Source organism: Lycium ferocissimum, chromosome 4, assembly GCF_029784015.1.
Source record: "Lycium ferocissimum isolate CSIRO_LF1 chromosome 4, AGI_CSIRO_Lferr_CH_V1, whole genome shotgun sequence".
In the NCBI taxonomy this organism is placed as follows: Eukaryota; Viridiplantae; Streptophyta; class Magnoliopsida; order Solanales; family Solanaceae; genus Lycium; species Lycium ferocissimum.
The window spans coordinates 27,822,933-27,848,581 of NC_081345.1; the positions used below are offsets into that span (position 1 = coordinate 27,822,933).

Consider the following 25,649-nt stretch of genomic DNA (forward strand, 5'->3'; position numbering starts at 1 on the left):
TCTAAAAACCAATTTCCCAAATGGGATGCTTGCAAAAGCTTCCGCTTGAAGGATAAGTTGACTACAGCTCCAGTTCTAACTTTTCCTGAGGGACTAGATGGCTACGTCATTTATTGTGATGCTTCTGGTGTTGGGCTAGGTTGTGTATTGATACAACATGGCAGAGTTATAGCCTATGCCTCCCAGCAGCTCAGAAAGTACGAAAGGAATTATCCTACTCATGATCTGGAGTTAGCAGCGGTAATTCATGCTTTGAAGATATGGAGGCATTATTTATACGGCGTACATGTTGACATTTATACGGATCATAAGAGTCTCCAGTATATCTTTAAGCAGAAGGAGCTGAATTTACGGCAGAGAAGGTGGCTAGAGTTGCTGAAGGATTATGATGTTGATATCCTATACCATCCAGGGAAAGCAAACGTTATAGCAGATGCACTTAGCCGTAAGTCTATGGGTAGTTTGACGGACGTGCAGCCAGAAAGGCAGCAGATAGTTCGTGAGATTTATCAGCTAGCTAATCTTGGAGTCTGTTTGGCTGACTCTGGAGATGGTGGAGTTTTTGTTCGAGAAGTTTCTGAATCCTCTATCATAGAAGAGGTAAGGCGACGCCAGTACGAGGACCCTGTTCTAGCACAGTATAGAGATGCAGCCTTTCAAAAGGAGAAGACCCCATTCGAGGTTACACCTGACGGAGTGCTATGATATGGAGGTAGATTATGTGTACTTGGGGTTGCAGGGCTACGACAACAGGTTATGGGAGAGGCACACTATGCCGTTATTCCTCATTCATCCGGTGTGTCAACAAAATGTACTGACCTCGAGATGTTTGTATTGGTGGGATAGGGACGGTATGAAAAGGGATATAACAGTTTGTTGCTCGGTTGCGGTGTCAACCGTGTTAGATCGAGGGCATCGGAAGCACTGGTGGATTATTACGAGAGAGATGGAGATCCCAACTTGAAATGGAAGCAATTAATATGGACTTCATTACAGGCTTACCTCGTCTCACTAAGTATGACTCCATATGGGTTATTGTGAGATGAGGTCGACAAAATCAGCCCATTTTCTTCCGGTCGGGACTACTTATTCACCGAGGACTATGCAAGGTTATATATTAAGGAGATAGTGAGACTTCACGGGGTTCCCACATCTATTATGCCGGACAGAGGAGCTCAGTTTACAGCTAACTTCTGGAGATCATTCTAGAAGGGATTGGGGACACAAGTGAGTCTTAGCACAGCATTTCACCCTCGGATCGGCGGACGGGCGAGCGTACTATTCGTACGCTAGAAGATATGTTGCGCGCTTATATTATTGACTTCGGTGGGTAGGCTTGGGATGATCATTTGCCCCTTATTGAGTACGCTTATAATAATAGCTATCATTCTAGTATTCGGATAGCCCGTACGAGGCACTTGTATGGCAGGAAGTTCAGGTCACCTATTGGTTGGTTCGATGTTGGTGAGAGTAAGTTAATCGGCCTAGATATGATTCAGTAAGCTGTTGATAAGGTGTAGCTTATTCAGGAAAGGTTATAGGCAGCCCAGAGTCAACAGAAATCATATGCAGATAATCGACGTCGACACTTAGAGTTCCAGAGTGGTGATTGGGTATTCCCGAAGGTATCACCCATGAAGGGTGTAATGAGATTCGGTAAGAGAGGGAAGCTTAGCCCTAGGTATATTGGGCCTTATCAGATTATTCGTAGGGTAGGCAAGGTTGCCTATGAGTTAGATTGCATGGGACCCCAGTGTCTATTATTTCAGATCGTGGTGCTCAGTTCACATCGAACTTTTGGAAATCCTTTCAGAAAGGATTGGGTACTAAGCTGAACCTCAGCACAACTTTTCATCCGCAGGCAGAACGTACTATTCAGACTCTGGAGGACATCTTGAGAGCATGTGTCTTAGATTTCAAAGGTAATTGGGATAATCATTTACCCCTCATTGAGTTTTCCAATAATAACATTTATCATGCTAGCATTGGGATGAAACTTTTTGAAGCTTTGTATGGGCGAAGGTGTAGGTCACCGATTGGTTGGTCTGAAGTTGGTGAAGCAGAATTGTTAGGACCAGATTTGATCTATCAGGCGATGGAGAAGGTCAAGTTGATTCAAAAGTGTTTGAAAACGGCTCAGAGTCGCTAGAAGTCTTACACAGATATGAGGCGAAGGGACTTGGAATTTCAAGTTAATGATTAGGTGTTCCTTAAAGTCTCACCCATGAAGGGTGTTATGAGATTTGGGAAGAAAGGGAATCTTAGTCCCAGATATATTGGACCTTACATAATTTCACAAAAGGTCGGTCTAGTAGCTTATAAACTTGAGTTGCCCCCGTGTTGAGGGGCCGCATTTTGTACATCCGAGTGTTTCATGTGTCCATGTTGAGGAAGTGTGTGGAGACCCGTCATTGGTTGTTCCCCGCCGGTACGATAAAAGTTAAGGATGGTTTGACCTATGAGGAGATCCCCATAGCCATTCTTAATCGTCAAGTTCGCAAGTTGAGAACTAAGGAAGTGGCCTCAGTGAAAGTGTTATGGAGAAGTCAGAAAGTTGAGAAAGCCACATGGGAAGCCGAGGAACTTATGAAATCCAAGTGCCCATTTTTATTTGAAGAGCAAGCAGAAAACACTCAAGGTAAATTCCCATAGTCCATGTCATGTCATGTCATGTCTCATGTTTCACGCTCATGTCATGTATCCAACACTCATGTGTCATGTCTCATGCTTCAGTATCCATGTTTTCAGGTAATCACGTCTCATGTCCCATGTTTCATGTCATGTTTCCTTCACGTTTATGTATTCAAACCATGCCCAGCCATATTCTTAACCATGACCCATCATTCGAGGACGAATGACCCAAGGGGGAGATATTGTAACACCCCGTACCTTTAAACTAAGCTTTGACCATGATTTTAGACTTAGAAAACCAGATAAAAAATGTGGGAATTGGAACTTTCTTTTCAGTTGTCAGATGGGGGTTTACTCCCCAGAACATGGGCCATATTTCAAATCGTAAGTTGGCATCAAAATTCGCTGAGCATTCTGGAATTTGGCTTGGGGGATTACATTGTTAAATACGGATCGTATTTTGAAATACAGCCCTTATTAAACAATTGTGATTGGAATTTGGGAAAAACCTCCTTAAGGAAAGTTATAGAGATTTGAAATACCTTTATAACGGTATATTATGGGGGTCAAACGGACATCTGTGCAAAGAGTTATGGCCATTTTGCCGAAGAGTCTGAAAGCGAGTCCAAACAAAATACGGACCGAAATACGGCTTTGTCTTTTTTTCAAAATACGGCCCGTATTTTGCGGCATAAAATTCAATGTTCCAGAATAGTATATATTTGTCCATATCAGTCCAGATCATATTTTTCATTCCTTCAAGCCCTAGAACAACCTCCTACCCTCTCCCATCATCAAGAACCCCAAAGTAAGCCTATTCTAATCATTTCAAGTCAGTCCTAATATATATCCTTATAATCTAATCAAGAAATCATCATTCCTAACCTAGGGTTTTCAAGAAAACCCATTTCAAGGTTCAAGATTTAAGATTTTGGAAATCTTCTTCAAAGTTCAAGTCTTTAATTCAAGTCTTGGAGCATTACCAGGTACGTAGGGTTGCTATCTACGTGTGGGAATATCATTGTTCTTCCCCACGCTTCTTCTTCCATCACGTATGAAGCTTTACGAAAACTAGGGTTTTTAACCATGATCATGATAACCCTAGGCCCACGTCCCATGATTATAATATGTATGAAAATTGTTATAAATTCTTCATTGTGTTCTTGATACATCATTATAATTATTGAGAATCTGTCTGTAATCCATGCAAACCCATACTTTACGTTAGGGGTGGGCGTTCAGTTCTTCGATTCGGTTCTATCAAACTTCGATTTGGCTATTTCGGTTTTAATTTTGTAAAGGTGGACACCGACCACCGAACCAAACTAGTTCGGTTCGGTTCTTTCGATTTTGGTTGTTTGAAGTTTGGTTCGGTTCCGTTTCGATTTTTTCAATTCGGTTTTTTTGATATGATAGAAGCGATTTTATTTACACTAATTCATATTCTCAAAAGCAACAAAACATAAAACTAACAAAATTAAAATCAAAATCAAACAAACAGGATACACAAGAACAGAAAATCATAACCATAATATAAGATTACTAGGTGTTATATACATACAGTAAGAATAATTAAGAAAACATATAAAGGACATACATTAATCCTAAAGACACATCCTAGTCACCTTTCTTTGTTAAGGATATTTGATTTTCTTAACTGAAGTGGAAAATTAGGGATACAAAAGCTAAAAAGAGTTTATTACAATTGGATTTTTTTTTTTTAGCTTAAACTTAATGGGTCTGAACTATTTTAATTTTTTTGGGTAATGTATATATTTCAATTTAAATTTCGGTTCTTCGGTTCGGTTTGGCTATTTCGATTTCGATTTTTTGAAGGTGAACACCAAACACCGAACCAAACTAGTTCGGTTCGATTCTTTCAATTTTGGTTTCTTGAATTTTAGTTCGGTTCGGTCCGATTTTTGGATTTTCGATATTTATGCCCAGCTCTACTTTACATTCCATGGGTTTTTATACGCAAGTTTATGAACTATTATGATATTTTCAAGAAAAGCTATATATGTTTACTAAGTTCATGCAAGAATAATACGAATGATATTCATGTACATGCAAGTTATGATTTCATGAAAAGCCATGGGCAGCAAGTGCCACTTATTTTCCATGTTCATGTTTTTGGGACTTGCATTAATTGCCGAGAAGGCTTCAAATAGCCTGAAACTACATAGCCACCGTAGGATGAGGATCGCTCCACCTATGCTCGGGTGATCTCTTATAATATTTGATGGATCTGCATAATATTATTAAACCTCGTATCCCTGGCAAAGGTATGAGTGTTCAGTAGGACAAGTACCCGGACCATGTTATCGGTTATATTTACTACTCTCCTACTCACGATACTTTACTCGTGTTATATATATATATGTACTCATGTTCATGATCATGTTTTAGTTCAGTCTTTATTATGTTATTTCCACGTCCCATGTTATTTCATTCATTTGCTTTAAATACCAGTACATTCAATGTGCTGACGTCCCCTTTTATTGACCGGGGGCCTGCATTTCACGATGCGGAATCTTGCGATTCTGAACGACGTATGTCTTAGTAGGGCCGGACATTCGTATCAACTTATTGGCGAGCCCGTCTCGTTCGGGGTTTAGTCGACTCTTTGTTTATGATTAGCTATGCATCTAAGGTATGTTGGGGCCTTGTCCCAGCGAGTATGTTTTCCATGTTCAGACTTATATTAGAGGTTTCATAGACTAGACAAATCAGTTATGTTATGTCAGACTTTCGGAGTCGTATAGCCATTTTGGCTCATTCATGTTATTTCAGCACTCATGTTTAAACAAGTATTTTGATTAAGTATTCTGACTTATTGTGTTTTATAAAAGCTTATCATGTATTCACGTTATATTCCACTCATGTTATGCCTCGCTGATGATTCGGCGAGCCGTATGGTTCGCTCGGTCACGTACGGTAAGGCACGGAGTGCGTGTTTCGCGAGCCATGGTTCGGGGCCCGACATTACACATCACTGAATTCTATCAATTTAAAGGCATTGATTGGGATGATCACTCAGGATACAAAGGAAAAGCCAAGGCTGATAGATTTGAGGTCGTGTATGTTGAAAATCTGCCACAACAAAGGGCCGGTAGCATGTATGTCAGTTTATTATTCTTGCTCGTTACAGATATGCATATCATCCATCTAACTAAATACATTTATGTTTTTCTATGTGCAGGGATTGTAGGGTTTATGTTGCTGCGTATGCGGAGTATTTAAATTTGGGAAATGGTATACCAACTAAAGATTTTGATTTTGAGTTACTTCGTACAAGATATGGTGCACTTCTGTGGGACTACGCTCGGCAGAAGATGGAAGCTGAGGCGATTAGCGATGATGAGGCACCTCCAAAGCCAGTTAGAACAGCGATAGATTTTGATAAAGTTGAAAAAATAATTCTTGCTTAGTTTCTTTAGTCAGTTAGACCAGGAATTGTAAAACATATTATGATGTTTTCCGTATCGGATTTTATGGATGTATTTTGATGGCTACAAATGCACATTTCTAATATGAATGCACATTTGTGCAGCGACTTTGTTATGAATACATTTCATATTGGTCTATGTATTCATGTTTAATTTTCAAGTCTACACTATATTCAGATTTAAATAATGGTTTGAATACACATTATGCAGTTCTTTTGTTCTGAAATACACAGCTGTATTCTGATTTGCTTGTATTCTTCTTCTGAACATTATATTCATGTTTAGTTAGACAGTTGTATTCATAGTTGATTCTTTTCATGAATACACACATTGTAGTTACTTGTATTTAATAAATGGACTCCATGCTGGTGTATGTATTCATTTTTGGTGCTTTATTTGATTAACTGTATTTGATATTCTAATATTTTACTGAATACATAGCCCATGTTGGTCTATGTATTTAATACATCTTTTGTATTCTAATTTTTCGCACTTACAAAATTAGAATACACCACAAACAAATCATCAATTCACTTATAATGAAATACACCACATAGAATTGCTCTATTCAATCATCAAAACAGATATAGATGAATAAAATCCATACCTAAATGGACATACCACATCAAAAACATACAAATCAGAAGAAAAACAGAATTTGAACTACTTTCTTCTAGGCTCATTCATACAAGAGCGCCTATTGTGACCTTCATGTCCACATCTACTACACGTACTACACTAATTTGAACGTTTATTTGGTAGCCATTCAGTTAAAGGCTTATCATGTTTCTTCTTTGGCCTTCTGGGAGGTCTCTTATATCTCGGTGGCAGAACTATCTCGTGAGAGATGGAAGTAGGTATTTTCCACTCACTCTCATCGGGTAGAGGATACCTTTGGGACATCATAAGTCTTCACAACAGTTTTCGGTTTGTATAAGTATGAACAGAAGTTGTCTGTTGTTAGATTCTTGCTTTTAAGAACAACCCAAGCATGTGGGCATGGCATCTCCTCCATTTGAAACTCTTTGCAAGTGCAAGTTTTCTTTTCAAGACAAACTATGAAACGTCGTCCATCATCAATTACTGTGTGCAAGTATTCAGTTGCTGGTATTACCTAAGAAACAACATACAAATTGTAGTTAACTGTGGTAGCATACACTATACAGATCTGCAGTATCTTTTGTAAATCAATTTTTTTGCAGGTGTATTCATTAAATACTATCACGCCCCAAATCATGGCCTGAGCGAAACACGGCACTCGGTGTCATACTGCATGTGACCGAGCGAACTACATGGCTTGCTGAATCATCATGAGGCATACATGAGCGAAAATATAACATGAATGAGATGAGCTTTTATAAAACATGAGAATCATAACATTAATAAAATACTGATTTAAAACATGAATGCGAAAATATCGTAAATAAGCCAAAATGGTTATCGACTACGAACATCGACATGACATGTCGACTAGTCTAGTCTATGAAACCTCACATAAGTACGAACATGAAAACATCTATACTCGGTGGGCCGGCTGACATACCTTTAAATGCATATCTTATCATGACAATAATAAATAATAAATGTAAGCCGGAAGAGATGGGGCTCGCAATAGGCGATAAGTGCGAAGTCACACTAGGCGGATGCGTCATCCTGTAAATCGGTACTGCGTCGTGAAATGCGGCTCCGAGCGATAAAAAGGGATGTCAGCACATTGAATGTACTGGTATGTAAAGCAACTGAATGAAATAACATGGGACAGGGAATAACATCATGAAAATTGAAACGGAAGCTGGAACTGAAGTCTGGTCATGAAAATGAATACATATAGATATAACATGAGTAAAAACATTATAATTATGGAGAGCATTGCATAAACCGACAACATGATATCACCACGTGAGCACGTGGAGTCTGGTACCTCGTCGGACCAGCAAAGCTCCCACACCTTGCCAAGGGTATGAGATGAAAACGTGACATGAAAGGATCCAATTAATATAACATGAAGGAATCGTCCTAACTGGGCTGAGGGATCGTTATCCTACAGTGGCTAACGTAGTTTCAGGCTACTTGAGCCTTCTCGAAAATCTGTGCAACTCCTAAAAACATGAACATAGAAAATAGGTGGCACTTGAGCCCATGGTTTTCATAAATCATAACTTGCACGTACATGGATATCACCTCATAGTATTCTTGCATGAAAACGTGTAAAACATGTAGAGTATTTTCTTGAAAATAAACATAATAAATTATAACTTGCATGTAAGAATCCATGGAATGCAAAGTATGGGTTTTCATGGATTACAGACTGATTCTTAATAATCAAAATGATGTATCAAGAACACAATGAAGAATTTATAACAATTTAATACATAATATAATACGGGGCATGGACCTAGGGTTATCATGAACATAGTTAAAAATTCTAGTTTTTGTAAAACTTCATACTTTATGAAAGAAGTGGCGTGGGAAAGAACAAAGATGTTCCCACACGTAGATAGTAACCCTACATACCTGGTAATGCTCCAAACTTGAAATAAATATCTGAACTTGGAATAAGAATTCCAAGGTTTGAGTCTTGAGTCCTTTAAATGGTTTTTCTTGAAAACCCTATGTTAAGAACAATGATTTCATGGTTAGATTATGAGAACACATGTTAGAATTGATTTGGAAGGGCTTGGATTGACTTACCTTGATGGTCTTGGTGTTGGAGGAGAGGGATAGGTCGTTCTAGGGCTTAGGGACTTGTAAAAATAAAAATTAGAACTGAAACCAAGTATTTATAGTTTCTAGTGCGACGTGGGAAATGCGGACCAAAATACGATCCATATTCTGAATTACAGTCCGTAAACTTGGACCGTAATTAAGCATGTTCAACAGGACAGAAACACTGTAGCACCTCCTTCTCAAATACGACCATCAAATACGGGCCGTATTTTAAAATACGGTCCGTATTTAACAATATATATATATATATATATATATTCCCCAAGCCAAATTCCAGAATGCACAGTGACTTAGATGCCAAATTACGATTTGAAATATGGGCCGTATACTGAAATACGGTCCGTAATGCAGGGCATAAATCATCCGACAACTGAAGAGAAATTTTCAATTCCCACATTCTCTATCTGGTTTTCTAAGTCTAGAATTAGGTCAAAGCTTAAGTTAAAGGTATGAGGTGTTACAAATACACAACTGTATAAACTTATCAGAAAGCTACTGCTTACAATCCAAAACACTACAACATGGTCAATAATAATAAATACATACTAAGAACACGAAAAAAAACCTTCATGCGCGTCGATTTATACTCATTGATGGATAGCAACTCATTGAATTTTTTCCCAAGAGTAGTGAATGTATATGAACCGTTTTGTCGGTTGGTGTGATTCCATCGTCTAAACATCATCCTAACTTCTTTAAGAAAATCATAGATTGGCAATTCTCTTGCTAGCACGATTCTTTGAATGGATAGACTCAGCAATATTTGATGTCATAGTCCATGCTCTTTTAACTGGAGCATAAAGCCTAGCCCACTTTTCCCCTCTAGCCAAATCCAAGTATTCCTTCATACGAATATCCACCTTCTCAACCTTTTTCATTAACATATCAAACTCATCTTGCGTGTATGCATTTGCCATTGAATAGAATACTCTACTCAACACCCCGTGGCTCTTCTTATATCTAGTGTATACATTCTTCCAAAGATGCCATATGCACACAAAATGAGGAATACCAGGATAAATTCTAGATACAACCTTGATGATGCTTTCATGTCTATCAGACACAATACACATGTTCTCCCGTATCCCATATGCTTCCTTCAACTGTAGAAAGAACCATGTCCAAGACCTATCATTCTCTAAATCAATAACGCCATATGCTAGAGGCAGTATGTTCCCTGCAAATAGAGTTAAACACACACAAAAAAGTAATTCATTTATTGAGTTAGTCACAGTAACTGTATTCATGTATACACAATAATCAGAGAATGTATTTTAGAATACCTGTACCATCCAAAGCACTTGCCCAAAAAAATGTCCCATTGTATTCTGATTTGAGATGGCTGCCATCTACAACCACGATGGGACGACAATATTCGAACCTTTTTATAAGGCATACAGTGCAACAAACAGATACAAGAACTCATTCCAGTAGTCTTGAGCATTCTTATATGAGAACCTGGGTACATTTTATCCAAAATGTAGACATATCCAGGTAATTTCTTGTATAAATCGGCTGGATCCCCCCTTAACTCCATCACAGCCTTTTCTTTAGCATGATAAGCCTTCATGTAGGACACTTCCACACCAAATTCATTTATCACATCATTTACTATATCTCTTGGCGTGTACTTCCTCTTATAATTTGTTATTTTTGGTTTAATAATGCCTGCTACAAAACGACTACTTGCTTGATTACAAGAATACACCTTATCCTTCAACGGACATGTGTGTTTGTCCACGAACTCTCTGATTTTGAACATTGTTGATCTGTTAATACTTGAAGCCTTTAATTTCCACTCACATTGTTTCGAAATACAGATAATGGTGTAGCTGCAAATTCCGATTTGTATATATACACATTCAGTTGCCAATACAGCTAAATTCATTATGCAAACTTTCAATTTAGAACACACCTACCAATCAAACACAAATATAACCAACTATGTCTAATAAAAAACAAATTAATACACTCACTTAAAAATAAAACTAAGATACATGAGAATATATTATTAACAGCTGACCTTATAGAATTTGACCTCTCCGTATGGAATTGAAACCTATTGTCAATTGCATACTTCGCCATCACAGCCTTCAAAGTATCCTTACTGTATACCTGATTTACCATAACCTCCTTATGATTATGGTTTGAAATGATAAAATCATTGTATACAACTATTGGCTGACCAACAGTTGTTGTTACCAGTGATATAGAATCATCTGTATTCATAGATTGTATTTCATGATTATATGGTATTAGTAGTGGTTCACGTTGAACAACAATTTCACCCGACACGCTTTGTTCACCCACCTTATCAGCTGTAGTAATACACAACGGATACATCCCAAACTGTCTATTCTCTTTCTTCAGTTCAACATACATACTGACACTCATGTCATTGTGTATTTCAAGAGGCATAGAATCACCTTCGATCATGTATCTGATATTGAACGTTTTCATAGTTGTATCTATTTGTACCTGATTTGCTATTGCAACAACCAAAGCATCATACGAGGCATAATCTTTGAAAACTATTGCATCTATTGTGTAATTCACAAAACAATTCTCATCGTTCGAAAACTCGGAATGTCGAACAACTGCAGTTATGTTTGACATTTTTTTGTATCTGAATGTAGTTATGTTGAAACTACTCGTTCATCATGAACATCATTTGAACTAATATTTACCTTCAAAATTCCCAATCAATTAAAGTATATAATTCCGACGAAAACACTACAACAATTTCGGCATACATCAACACTAATGAAAGCAGTAGAAACTAATACGAACAACAACAAATTCGACGTGGTGTATTTGCATTTGAATGTTGATGTAGTTTTCTGGATGTTTTTTTTTTGTATATTTGAATTCAATTTTTTGTAAGGATATGCTCTGTTTTCACATTTTTGAAGAAGATTTTATTTAATTCGAATTTGAATTAATGGAATAATTGAAGAATCGTGTGACATTATGAAAGCCAGGTTGTTGAGTGTGATTTCAGGAAGATTTTATTTGGATTGCCATGTATACGAGATTTTATCCCACCATTTCAGCAAATTTCACCACTATTTCAGCAAAATCCAGCGAATGTAATATTTACAATATTTACGTGTACTATTACATAGTCTATCATTCATGAATACAGCTAGTTACAATATTGAATACACAAACACAAAACCGCTGAAACAAGCTACAGGGTTGCTCCAACCCACTTTTCCTCATCCAAGAACCAACATGCACGGCTAACTATCCACCATCTCCAGCGCAACAGAGACATTAATATAAGGAATGAAAACATTGAAGACAATGCCGAATTTTATCTTCCCCTATCGCACTTAACCAAACTTGTATGGAAAATTGCAATTTTTCTTTTTTTCTCTCTTAAGGCAGTGGCTCAAAGAATGATGCAGCAGATATCACATGGATAATTAGTAAAATTTGCCAATTGATTCTTAGTAGGCGTTTGGACATAGAAACAAAAAAAAAAAAAAAAATCACTTTTTTCGGAATTTTGGAGTTAGAGTTGTGTTTGACTATAGTTTTTGAAATTGTATTTTTTGTTGAAATGTAGTTGTTTTGATTGTGAAATTTAATGAAAAACAAGTTTTTCTTATTTTTTGAATTCCGAAATACAACTTCAAGTTGTATTTGAAATTCTTATAGCCAAACACTGAAAAGTGAAAAAAGTAAAAAAAAAAAAAAAAAACTGAAATAAAGTGAATAATTCTTATGGCCAAATGGAACCTTAGTGTGATTTACCATCTCATTTTATGTTTCTGAACTTGCTTTTGGAAGAATGCATAATTACTGACTGTGGTTGAATAACAAATTATGGGAATTGGTACAAGCCGACTGTCGATTGCGTGGTTAAAAGATGTATGTTTATAATGGCTGCCAACAATTAGAAAAAAAAAAAAGGAAAGAGAAAACGGAAGACCAAAGAGAAAAGAAAAAGAGAGGGAAAGAGGGGATTTTTTTTTTCTTTCCGAAAAGGGCCAAATATACCATTGTATTATTGAAAAAGGGCTAATTATACCGTTCATCGTACTTTGAGTTCAAATATACACTCCTAACCTATTTTACGCCTACCCTCTATTTGCCTTTCCATCACTAAAATTTTCTTTCTCTCAGTCACCATTGCCACCATTATCACATAGACCTCCAACCTTCCACATAGATCCACCTGAAACAAATTTTTTTTACACGTAATCAGATAGTTTGAATTATCCTACCACATTGTCTGGCAATCATTTAATTTGTTTTTTTTTTTTCAAGTCACATTACTCAAGAACAAATATTTTTCTACTAAAATGGAAGACTGATCTCGCCAGAAAAAGCTCTCGTCAGCAAAATATGTTGTCATCTACATTGAAACCTATTGTGGGTTCACTTCCAACAACGCCTAAACCAAATGGGTCACAACCATGATCGGCACCTTCATTGCCAATGCTCAAGTTCAACAAAACTCTTCTTCCTCCTCTTCAGATTTTGTTTTCTGATCTTTTATGCTATAAAACTGTATAAAGATCACATTTTGTTAGATGGGTATTGTTCCTTTTTTATGTATAGATGGCGGTGGAGGGAAGAAAAATTTAGTGGTGGAATAACAAATAGAGGTTAGGGTAAAATGGGTTAGTGGTGTTAGGTGATATGTCACGTGACATTCACCTCGTCAAATGTGTTCATTTTGGACAACTTTAACGGATGAGGGTATATTTTAACCCATAGTATAACGGCAAGGATATATTTGAACTCAAAGTATAACGGAAGGTATATTTAGTCATTTTCCAATAATACAGGGGTATATTTGGCCCTTTTCCTTTTTTTTTTTTTTTTTTGGGCTTAATGCATGTGCAGCCCCTAAATTTGTTTTTTTTTTTTTTTTTTTTTTTTAATTTTGGCACCTCAATTGAACTCCTAACTCATTTTTAAGTGTGTCTATCAAACCCTCTAAATCTTATTTTTATTAGAAGCAAAATTTAAATTGAAAAAATGAAGATGGAGTATTATTTTTGACATGTGATAAATTATTCTTTAGGTCATGAATGTTGGTTTCTGCTTTTTCACTGCCAACTTAATTAATAGCTATTCATAAAATTAAATATATATACTTAAAGCACAGCTGACTTCACATTTAAAGTGCGGGATAATTATTTTATTAGTAATAATTATAGTAATTTGTGGTCATAAATGTTTATTCTCCTTTCTAATCAAGGTAACATATTTATTCTCTTAAATGTTATAAAATTTAGTATATTTACTTTAGTAATTTTAACTTAATCTGTATATCTTTTGTTTCCCAAAACTGTTCTGGTAAAATGTGTAAAGGTTTAATTTGTAAGATACTGGAGATGTATAAAAGAGGAACTATTGTTACTGAAATGTTACACGACTAGGAAATAAAGAAATTTGCCAAAGTTGACCCCTTGACTCTGTTCCTTGGTTTAATCAATGGATAATTGATTGTATCACATCTTTTTTATGTCATTATTTTTGCTTCACATCTTAATTTTTCTTAGTTTGATTCCCAGTACTCATAAGTTCCCCATGGATTTCCAAAAAGAATTGAACCAAAAATGGAAATACGATGCGTTCTTGAGTTTTAGAGGTGAAGATACTCGCAACAACTTTGTTGCTCATCTCCACAAACGTCTACACGACATAGGAATCAACGTATTTAAAGATGATGAGAAACTTGAAAGAGGAAAATCTGGATGATGCCTAAGACTTTCAGGAAAATATTGGTATGCTTGGAAAGGAAGGGACTTAGTAAGTAGCAACAGTTTAAAAAGATTTTGGAATTGATCCCAGCATGCTTTTGGTGGGTTGTTTGGGTAGAAAGAAATCAAAGATGTTTCAAGGGTAAATCATTGTCTATCTCTATGCTTAAGGGTGTCTTTGGTATGAAGGAAAATGTTTTACACTATCTTGTAGTATCTTAAAGAATAAGTTATTTTCTTTAGTAGCAACAGTTTAAAAAGATTTTATTTTCTTGTGTTTGTAAGCAAATCATTGTATGCTTGTCTTTGGTGAAGGAAAAAAATATTATCCCAAACATATTTTTATATAATCTACGGAAACACTATGGGAGATGGGGGTCGGGGTAGGAGTGTGGGGTGGTGGGAATGGGGGCAATGGATGGGGTAAGGGGTGGGATGTGTTGGAGGCTGAGAAGAAGACAATCAATGTGGAATGACACTTGTGGAACTTGTTTTTCCTAGTTCTACGTGGAAAGTCATTTTCCTCATTTTTAAGGAACTTGTCTTCCTAGAGAAAACATTTTCCAAAAATTTTGACCCACCAAAAGATGGAAAAATTGGAAACCATTTTCTGGAAAATATTTTCATCAATACCAAACAGATCCTGAGTGTAAATGTATCTCTTTGTTAGTTTTTTCATGTAGGATAGAGAATATCTGTGATGCTGGTAATATGAGAGAGCTTCTCAGGTCTTTGCAGAGTCATAAAGGAGTTTGAGCTTTCTGTAAACCCTATTTTATTACATTTACAGCACTAAGTGCTGATTTTATCAATAAATTTTTTATTTAATGATCTAAAGAAAAGTTTGGAGAGTCTAGAGTAGAAAAGAACTCATTCACAGCAACATTTTCTTCGCATAGAATTTACAATTAAGCTTGACCTAGCACTTTGAAAAGTGTTCTTGACCCTAGCTCTAGCTGCATATACGAGCTCAGTTCAAATGTTATGTGAGCAGAGTTCCAACATCCATCACTTTGTTCATTTGCAATCATTTGGACAATATGGTTATGATCATACTGATTCAAATGTGTTAAATTTGTTATTACGAAGTTAGATTGTGTTGATCTTGACCTCTCGCTTCTTGGCTAAAAATACAATATATGTAATATCATGTGCTCATTAGACCAATTACTAAATTAATCTGCTTTGGCACCAGTAGAGTGGCAGGCACAGATTATCTGTCTGGAATAATCTTGCTTTATCTCTTAAATTTCTTTTTTCTTATTCAGAATTTAAAGCTCGGCAAACAGCGTTGTGCCTTTTAAAACCAGGATTTTGTTTTCACATGTCAACATCTATCTCCACTCAATTATTTTTACTCATAGGTCTGCATACACTCTACCCTTCCCAGATCCCACCTGGTGGGATGATACTAGCTATGTCGTCGTTGTTGTTGTTGATAGAAAACACAACTCAAGTTGCATTAAGCTGACTTCATAATGATGAAAATCTGGTTTGAATTGCATCTTGCTTGGACAAAGTATGATATTTCTTCAAACTGAGAATAAAAATATTTGTATGTTGGAATCTAAAAAATGGGTGGCACAGAGGACAACGTAGAGCAAAAACATTGACAAGAATTCTGGTTACTTAAACTATCTTGTTTCTTTGCACATTTTATACAAATTTCAAAGAAGAACTACATTGAATATGGGCTCTGCTTAGCATTGAATATCTTTCACTACCTTCATTTTAGTTATTATATTTTTATTCAGCACAGGAATGAAGCAGACTGTATTGACCGGATTATAAACGAGAAATTTCAAATTCTGCACCACACAGTTTCAGCTAATGAGAAGTATTTAGTGGGAATTGAATCTCGTACTGGTGGAGTGGAATCATTGTTGAAAGTTGGATTAGGTGTTGTTCGTTTTGTGGGAATATGGGGGATGGGTGGCGTGGGGAAGACAACAGTTGCAAGAAAAATCTTTGACAATATTTCTAATCAGTTTCAAGGGTCTTGTTTTCTTGCAAATGTTAGAGAAGATTCAAAGAAGTATGGGATGAAACACTTGCAAAAGACACTTCTTTCAAGAACCTTAAACGAAAAATCTACGAATATAGCAAGTTTTTATAAAGGAGCCGACATGATAAAAAGAAATCTATGTCTCAGGAAGGTTTTAATTGTTTTTGATGATGTGGATGATGACCACCAGTTGAAGTATTTAGTTGGAAAGCATGATTGGTATGGTGACGACAGTAGAATCATTACAACAACCAGAAATGCAGATTTACTTTGTCACCACGACGAGTTATATTCTGTCCCTGAATTGGCTGAATGTGAGGCTCTTGAACTTTTTAGTTGGCACGCCTTTCGGAAAAGGACTCCGGATAAAGAGTTTTTAAAACTCTCTCAGTCTGTAGTAGATTATACTAAAGGCTTACCTTTAGCTCTCACGATCTTGGGTTCTTTTCTCTACAAACGAGGCATAACTGAGTGGAGAAGCGCATTGGATAGACTCAAAGATATTGGATACGAAGAAATCGTTAAGCAGCTCAGCTTAAGTGTAGATGGATTGGCCTATGAAGACAAGAATATATTTCTTGATATTGCATGCTTCTTCAGGGGGAAACAGAGAGATGATGTGATAACAATACTAAATAGTTTTGGTTTCAAATCAGAGATTGGAATGGATGTCCTTACTAAAAAGTCACTTCTTTATATTTCGGAAGGAATGGTTGAGATGCATGATTTGATAGAACAAATGGGTCAGCAAGTGGCACATGATGTTGATCAGGACAGACCATGGAATCATAGTCGAATTTGACATGAAAAAGATATAGAAACTGTTTTTTCCACAAATCAGGTATGTATTTCCTCTAATCATTTTGAGGATGCGTCTTTTTCAGGTAGTAACTCTGAATGTGCATGTTCCTGCTCCTGCTTTTCAGATCTCTAATATTGTTATTTGTCTAAGAACTAATTTGACTGATGTCATTTGGTACTATTTTGAGAAGAACACTTTTCTTGTTAATTAGATTGTTGCAAAGTTTTATCCCTCTTAGAAGAGAATTTAATGAGGAACTAATAGTTGAAGCGTAATATAGGATTTCTAGAATTTGATGTACTATATTTTAAAAAGAATGGAAAATTATCCTTCGATAAGTTTCACTATAGCTTTGGTTTTTTGTGGTTTAACAATTCTTAGATCCTACTACATGGAGAACTTTTGAATGAATTTCCTTTAAAGTTTGCATGTATGCACTTAGCATTTTCTGCTACTGGTTTCAAGTTGAGGAAGCATGTAAATTTTAGGTATTTAGGAAAGGGCTTTTTCAAATGTAGGGGCATAGAATCTTAAGTTCTTTGGAGAAGGCATCTTTGGTTAGGAAATAACTGAGTAATATGATAATAGAAAGCAACAACAACAACAACAATTTGATTGAACTCCGAATGGAAGCCCGATGTAAATCAGTTGGTGTTTCCCTGACGCCATTATACTTTGTCAAAGAAGAATAGGGTCTTGCTCTTTGATGTGAATTCCAGTTTACATAGTTCTTTTATTTTCAGTGGACAGAGTCAGTTAAAGGCATAATGGTGCCAATTGGCTCAGACCAACATATATGCAAGTGGAGCAAAGCTTTCAGAAATATGCCTTGTCTTAGGTTACTCATTGTCAAAGGGGAGGAGGTCTGACATTATGAACCAGTTTCTGACACTATCGAATATCTCCCAAGTGGCTTGAAATGGCTTGATTGGTCTTACTACAGTTCTGAATCTTTACCAGCAAGTTTTCAACCACGAAACCTTGTTGGGCTCAACATGACTTTTAGTTCTCTTGTTGAAATTTGCAAGGAACCAAAGGTATTCCTTGGTCTCTTTCTTGAGAGTGTTCAAGCATTGAATTTTCTTTTACTGAAAGATTTAGTTAAAGCTGATGTTTTTATTCTTCTGCGTTTTTGTATGCAGGCATTTGACGAGTTGACAGTTCTCAATTTAAGTTTTTCAGAACATTTACTCCGAGCACCCAATTTTTCTGATATTCCAAATCTGCAGAGGATTGTACTGAAAAGTTGTTTAAGTTTGGTTGAGGTTCATCCATCCATTGGCAATCTCAAAAAGCTTATTTCTCTGAATATGAAGAACTGTAAAAATCTCAAGTTTTTACTGTGCAGTATTCAAATGGAATCTCTTGAGAGCCTCAACCTGTCTGGTTGTGAGAAATTAGAAGCTCTTCCAGAATTTCAGGGGAATATGGAATTTGCTATCAGAGCTTCTTTTGGGATGTATTGCAATTCAGGAACTTCCATCATCAATAGGACGGCTATTTGGCATCAGCTTGCTTGACTTGCATTCATGTGAAAGTCTTTTAAGACTTCCGGCCAGTATTAGCTAGATGAGAAAACCGAAAGTTTTGATTCTTAAAGGCTGCTCAAATCTGGCAACATTTCCAGAAAGCCTGGGTGATCTAGAAGAGTTGGAGGAGCTCTATGCTGGAAACACTGCCATTTGGCGACTACCAGATTCTACGGAAAAGTTAAGCAAACTTAAAATCCTTTCATTAAAAAGTAGACGGGAGATAAAGTCTCAATTTGCTACAGGTATGATATTCCCTCCTGCACTTCATGGTTTGAAGGAATTGAAAAGTTTGGATCTCAGTGGATGCAATTTATCTGGTGACCTTACGTGCTTGACTTCTTTATTGGAACTTAACCTGAGCAGAAACAAGTTTATTTCTCTACCTGATAGCATTAGTCGACTTCATCGACTTCAGTATCTCAACATTACTCACTGTCATGAACTTAAGAAACTTCCCAAACTTCCTCAAAGGATAAAGGAATTGTATGCAGAAGATTTTCTGGCCAAAGGAAGTATTCTAGCTCTGTTGATATACCGTTCGTTGCATTTGGTCTCATTCACCAACTATAGTTTTAACCAACATTATACAGAGAAGAGCACTGATAACTCAGCTTTGGATCAGATTCTCAGGCTGTTTCTTTCAGACAGTATAGGTGATTGGATGACTTACTCTATTATCTTTCCTGAACGTGCAATTCCGACATGGTTTAAACATCAGAGTATTGAGGAAAAAATCTTGCTTAAACTGCCTCCGGATTGGTATGACAATAGTTTCAAGGGCTTTGCTATATGCTGTGTCACTTGCATGGGGGGAGGTTTCCAGGATCCTGATTCAGGGCTATCAGGGAAGTATGACCATACTTTCATCAACGCCAAATTGATATGCAATAATCATCCTGAAGAGCTTAAAGTGCTGGAGAAAGAATGTAAAGTCAGTACCACGACTAGAAATTATAGCTGGTGTGTTTGCTTTGTCTACATACCATTGCATTCTTTGCTGCAGTTGTCTGACACAGAAGTTAGAGATTTTAACCAGTATGGCCTATTCGAGGCATCTATCCAAAGGAAATTGACAAGACAATGGGGAGTTCATTTGATTTACAAGAAGTTGAGTCAAGTCAAAACGAGAATTGGTCGATCAGAAACAATTACAGTTGAAGATAGGCAATCATTTAGAGAAATGGTTCAAGCTTATACCGGTTGCACAACTTTCGACCCCTATCTAAGCGATGACCCTATGGCACCTGCGCTTGAGGCCCGACTGAAGTAGCTCCACAAGCCGGTGTCTTCAAGGGATTACCAAGAGTTCAAATTTAAGGTAACATGATAAACGCTTATTATTTCTAATGTAAAGCAAGTTTTTCGAGTACATCAGACTTTGAATGCGATGAAGAATTAGGTTAAATTAAGTATTAAAAGATATTATTATGTGAAAATTAAAAGGTTAATAGAAATATAAGTAGCATAAACTAAAAATTAAAGTTGAATATGGAAAATGTTGTGGAAAACTAAGGTGCCCGTAGGGAAAGCATTAAATAAAGTCTGCCTTGCACAAGACATCTTAGTGATAAAAGGATGTTCAATGTGCCATAGTTGCTATCTGTGTTAAGGGAAACTAGAAAGTATCTGTTGAATGTTAAGAGATGTGTCTACTGTCTAGAATCACGTATGGAAAAATATTATATATTCTATAGGATATCTTAGGATATATTTCTTTTAATTAATAGAATTTTTTTTTTAATTAATAGAAAATTTACTTATCGTTTTAAGCACAGAGAGTGATTATCTATCATGTCATAAATAGCCTAAGACTCCTATATAAGGAGTTCTGCTGCTATACTATTCATTGGCAAAAATAAAAAGGGTTCCTAGTTTTATGTGGTACCAGAGTCTTTACGATCTTAGTAGAGACTTAAGTAGCTTCCGCCTGCTAGCAGGAGGCCCTACACAGCCTTCCCAACCACTGTTTTTCTTCTTTCTTTCCTCTTTCGGGTGGCAGGTGCCACTTCTCTCTCCCGCAACCATTCCTCTATGACGATTGGAGCCCTCCTCTATACCTTAATTTTTTTTTGTCCTTGTTTTACCGATAAAGTTTTGTTGATGATGTCCGGGAGGTTTACAACACCATACCTCCTTTGGTGACGAAGAATAGGTTCTTTTCCCTATTCAGTGCAAGAATCACTTTTCATTGTGTACTTCCTTTGAAGCCAAAGCAAGTTATGCTACCATTTGTCTACCTTTTATCGTCGTTCGTGGAATGCCGATCATCTCTTAATTGCTGATTTTTTCCCTGTTTCTTCTATTTTATTAACCCTGCCTGATTTTGCTTCTGCTAGGAGTTTAGATTCCTGTTTAGCAGATTGATTGTACAGTGCTACTTACACTGGCACCGAGTATTGGGCATTTTTGGTTCTAATTTGCTGTCTGATTGGTGTCCCAGTTTGCGTCACGTATCACTTAGCTCAAGAAGAAATTGATAAACGCGTTAATTCCATTTGGAAATGAAGGATTTTAAATGGTACAATATTCTGCCTGAATTTGCTTATTTGTTTTGATGTTATATAGTTATCACGTGAATTAGCATCGGTTCTGCCCCCTAGTGCATTGGTCTAGTGGTAAGAGTGCAACAAGCGATGTGCGTGTTAGACGCATCTCATGGATTTGATCTCTGCTGCAAACATAAAACCTGGCATTTAAGTGGACACTGGTAGAGTTGTAGGCCTATTATCCATGAAGTTTGGGATCGTGTGTGGCTGGCCCTGGAGGATTTCTTGGTCATCAAAAAAGAATTAGCTTTAGCTGTAAAACTTTGCATGCTTATTTTGATCCGAAACTTAAGTTTTTTAATCAATAAATAGCACTAACATAGTGCTGATGTTTACAGAGTATAATTTATGTATATTTTTAATTCATTTTAAGACAAGTATATGATGATTATATTGTTTGTTTTGGCATATTGTAACTTAAAGACTAAGTAACATCTCCGTGCAGTAATATGATTGGATTTTTCACTGTTTAAGAAGCCACTATAAGATTGATATTGCACCATCTGTAGTTCTGAAGGAAACCATGACCATAGCTAGCATTTAAGGCTAGGATTCTAGAGGATTGACCTAACATCAAGTGAGAGGAAAACAGAAGAATCTAGAATCATCGCTTGGTTCTATCTATAGCTCACATCATTCTCTTTGTCAAAAGAAGTTGCAGGTTGCACAAACAATTAGACACACACTTAAACATGAATTTCCTCAAAACTAAATTGATATGCAAAGATCACATAGGAACTAAATTAGTCACGGAGAAAAAATGTAAAATGGGCACAGCTTCATGCATTCACAGTTTCTATATGTGCATTGCGTATATTCCATTTTATAGTGTGTGGCAGGGTTCTGAGATGTGGAAAATCACAAATCCAAATCTGTTTTGGTTGTTTGAGGCATTGCAAATGATTGGGGAGTCAGTTTTGTCTATGGATAATGTGAAGAAATATTTGGTACGGGGAAAATCTTGTGACATTTATTTCAAGCAATTTCTGGGAGTTCAAAGACCTTTTTTTAGAGAATGTCACAGCTAGCAATTTAAGAAGGGAAAAAGAGAAGGAAGAAGTTTGTAATAAGTTATTACTGAAAATTACAAAATTGTTTACTGTTAGCCGTCTTCAGTTTGGTCCACTTCCCTCTTAGCTTCACTATCTTTTTTTTTTTTATGACAAGGGAACCCGCAGCCGCTACTCTTTGGGTGCGCACATGGTAAACCCCGCTCCTGTATAACAGCCTGCAAACCACACAGGAGAGATAAGCCTGCACTAGGCAAGCCATGTGCTCTTAGCTTCACTATTCTTCTTTTCCTCTGCATGGTTTTTACATATTGATAAGAAAATGGATGAAAGCTTGCATCAGAGTCTGGGTGAATTTGTTGTAAGCATTTCTCGGGGGCATCTTGGACCTTTTTAGAATTTAGGCAGTAGCCTTGTGTAGTTGTGTGGGTAAATGCGGCAGAGACTAGAGACTTAGAGTTATCATTTACAATACATGCTATGCCATGTTATTTGCTGGAAAGTGGATGAGCAGTAACAGATTTTATGTCTTCTCTGTCATAGAGGTTTTTTTGTATGTTCTCAACATCCATATGCCTTAAGACATTAATTAGCAACGTGTGGTGATAGTTGAGATAAAGTACATAGCCATATTTCTCTAAAGAGTTATGAGTTTAATCTGAAAAACATTTGCAGAACATGTACTTTTGGTGGTGTAATCCCCAGTCTTTGTTTCACTCTCTATATATGTTTCAATTATGATGCTAGGCTTCTGTGGTTGATATTGATAATAGTGTCTCCAGTGTGAGGAATCTTTTTTCTTTTCTTTCATGGTTTGCCAGTGCATAAAGCCTACTGGCAGTGGAACAAGTTTTTCACACAATTAGGTATCAGTTCAATTTTTACCTTCCCTTTTCTCTGATCTCCTGATGTAGCAAAAAGTATTTCTACAGCAACCAAATTTTCTTATTCTAAATTACGCAGCATCTGGATAATTCGGTTTATAAAATTAATCATTTGCTAATACCGTGTTTTTATTAATCATTTATGAGGATGTGTGCCAAAAAATTGTATATTTGTCGGTTTGGTCCGTTTGTTTTCTTCTTCAATATCAAACCAAATATAACGGGGTTTTTAAAACTTATCACCAAACTAAACTAAATCGGTTTCTTTTTTCTTGCCGGTTTGACTTAATTTATTGGTTTAATTCGGTTTTACGATTTCGTTTGAATACCCCTAGTCTTTACTCTATGCAATTACAATGCAGTAGTAGAGAGCTTTATTACATCGTGATTTATCTGATTCACGCGTATAGTACCTCATATGAATGAAAAAGAAATGTGAAAGCAATGCTCTTGCCAACTGACGTGGATAACTACTTTCCCTATCAATTTTCGACTCAAATCTGAACCTCAGCAGCAGCATTTTTGTATCAAATACAGACAGAGAGCATTTTCTTACAAAATTTAAGATCGTGGTTTAACATTTTCTTATAACATTTTCAATTTTGTCAAAAGGAATCTTTAGAGCGTATTTAAAAGATACATATGTTGCAAGAGAAATGAAAAGAGGGTCATTTACCAGAAAGGGCCGGCCGGCCAAAATTTCACAATATATGTTGCTTCAAATGGGTAATTTGCATGATTGTCCTTATTCTTGGGTGGTCTTTAATTTTTGCCCCTCAAATTGTTGGTCTTAAATTTTTCTCCTTCGCGTAAAATTCCAAAAAAAAAAAAAATTGCGAAAATTTTAGAAGAAAATTAGGCCTATTCGGGCAGGCCTAACATTTGTAGAATTCCAGTAGATTAAAAAAAAAAAAATTATGCCTTGCGAAATTATTTTTGCCTTCAAGCAGAATTTTTGCAAAGCTTTGCCTTGCGAAATTATTATTATTATTTTTTTTTTTTTTAAGCAGTGGAGGTTCGAACCTAAAACCTATGGACATTTTCGGTCACTTTTTTAAGCGAATGTTAAAAATTAAAGACCAACCCCTTTGAAGGTCAATCCGTGCAAAAAAATGGCTTGCATTTGGGCCAGATCGGATCATATCTAAGCTGATGGGTGGGTTATACAAATAGGATCATTTTAAGCCGTTATTTAACTTTTGATTCCATTAAAAATTGTTGTGCAAAAATAATTTCCACGCCAGAAGTCGGAGTTCAATTATTCACGGATCAAGAGCACAAATTCTGACGATTATCTGTATTTGCTTAAAAATATTAAACAAGGCCAAAAATTGCCCTTAAAGTGAACACGCGGCGAAACTAATTTCTTGACCTATATGCCATAAAATTGAAAGATGATAATTTAATTTATTTTCTTCTTTATAAAACAAAAATTATGATGAAATTCTCTTTCACATGGAAGAGATTCTTCTTCTCTCTTCCATTATATACAAATAACTGATTATTCGAAAAAGAACAAAAGAAAGAAAGAATTATAGTATAACTTCGACTCTCCAATGATCAATAATCTCGATTTAAGAAAACCCAAGTACTACGTACTTAATTATTCGACATAGTGACTAGTGACATTAACTGACATATGATATTCATCCTCGGTAATTTCATTACATAAGAATTAATCACAATTTTTATGCGATTTGCTTTTGATATAGTAGAGGTAAATGCATTTTATGTTGTATTCTTATTCTAATGCTACTTAAATAACAAACCTCAAAAGATCTAGAACGTCACGTAAATAATTCATACACGACATAGTAAGAAAACGCATATCTAGAAAATGAAAGCTCTTCAAACTCAAATAAATCAATAATAGAAGGTAAGAAGAATATTTATTAGAGGACATTGGACGCTTTCCTTCTTCAATCTAACAAAAATCAGTTAACCAAAAAAAGACAAATCCTGTCATTTCATTGTTCCATCCTTTCCAGACTTATCTCTTAAATACCACATAAAATATTCTTCTCATAAATATTTTGATGCATTATGGAAGCTACTGATAAATGGAAACTTCATTGGTAGCTCAAAATTGTACCTACTCATTAAATTATGTCACAAGAATTTGAATTTCTTGATATTAGTTATCCTTCAATTTACTTTGCATCTATAAACAAAAGTGTCTTGTAATATCCACACAACTAATGTATTTTAAAATATGGATTATATGATATTCAAGATACTCCAAAAGAAGGCAACCCTATGTTTAATGAAGTCAGGTGATGCTCAATAAGATTGGTGACCTAAAGCCAACTTAACGGGAGGCTTTATTTTTTCTGCTCAATATTT

The 25,649-nt window shown here is 36.1% G+C and overlaps 2 protein-coding genes across 2 annotated transcripts in view; both read left to right on the forward strand.

Moving 5' to 3' along the window:
• LOC132052082 (disease resistance protein Roq1-like) overlaps nt 1–18,320 on the forward strand; it is a 36,881-nt gene extending 18,561 nt beyond the window's left edge. The window contains exon 5 of the mRNA XM_059443440.1: nt 18,078–18,320. The gene's annotated coding sequence lies outside the window, so the exon portion shown is untranslated. The remainder of the gene's footprint in view (nt 1–18,077) is intronic.
• LOC132053891 (TMV resistance protein N-like) lies at nt 16,145–23,381 on the forward strand. The gene is made up of 6 exons (XM_059445985.1): nt 16,145–17,331; nt 17,417–17,508; nt 18,206–18,371; nt 18,477–18,848; nt 18,904–20,184; nt 21,900–23,381. The coding sequence occupies exons 1-5, from the start codon at nt 16,456–16,458 to the stop codon at nt 20,134–20,136; spliced, it is 2,739 nt and encodes a 912-aa protein (XP_059301968.1). The 5' UTR covers nt 16,145–16,455; the 3' UTR covers nt 20,137–20,184; nt 21,900–23,381.
• The last annotated feature ends 2,268 nt before the right edge of the window (nt 23,382–25,649 follow it).

Coding starts and splice junctions, on each gene's coding strand:
- LOC132053891 (XM_059445985.1), top strand. CDS start 16,456: ATGGGTGGCGTGGGGAAGACAACAGTTGCAAGAAAAATCTTTGACAAT. Junction 17,332..17,416: donor CATGGAATCATAGTCGAATT/TGACATGAAAAA, acceptor CGTCTTTTTCAG/GTAGTAACTCTGAATGTGCA. Junction 17,509..18,205: donor AATTTGACTGATGTCATTTG/GTACTATTTTGA, acceptor GGAGGTCTGACA/TTATGAACCAGTTTCTGACA.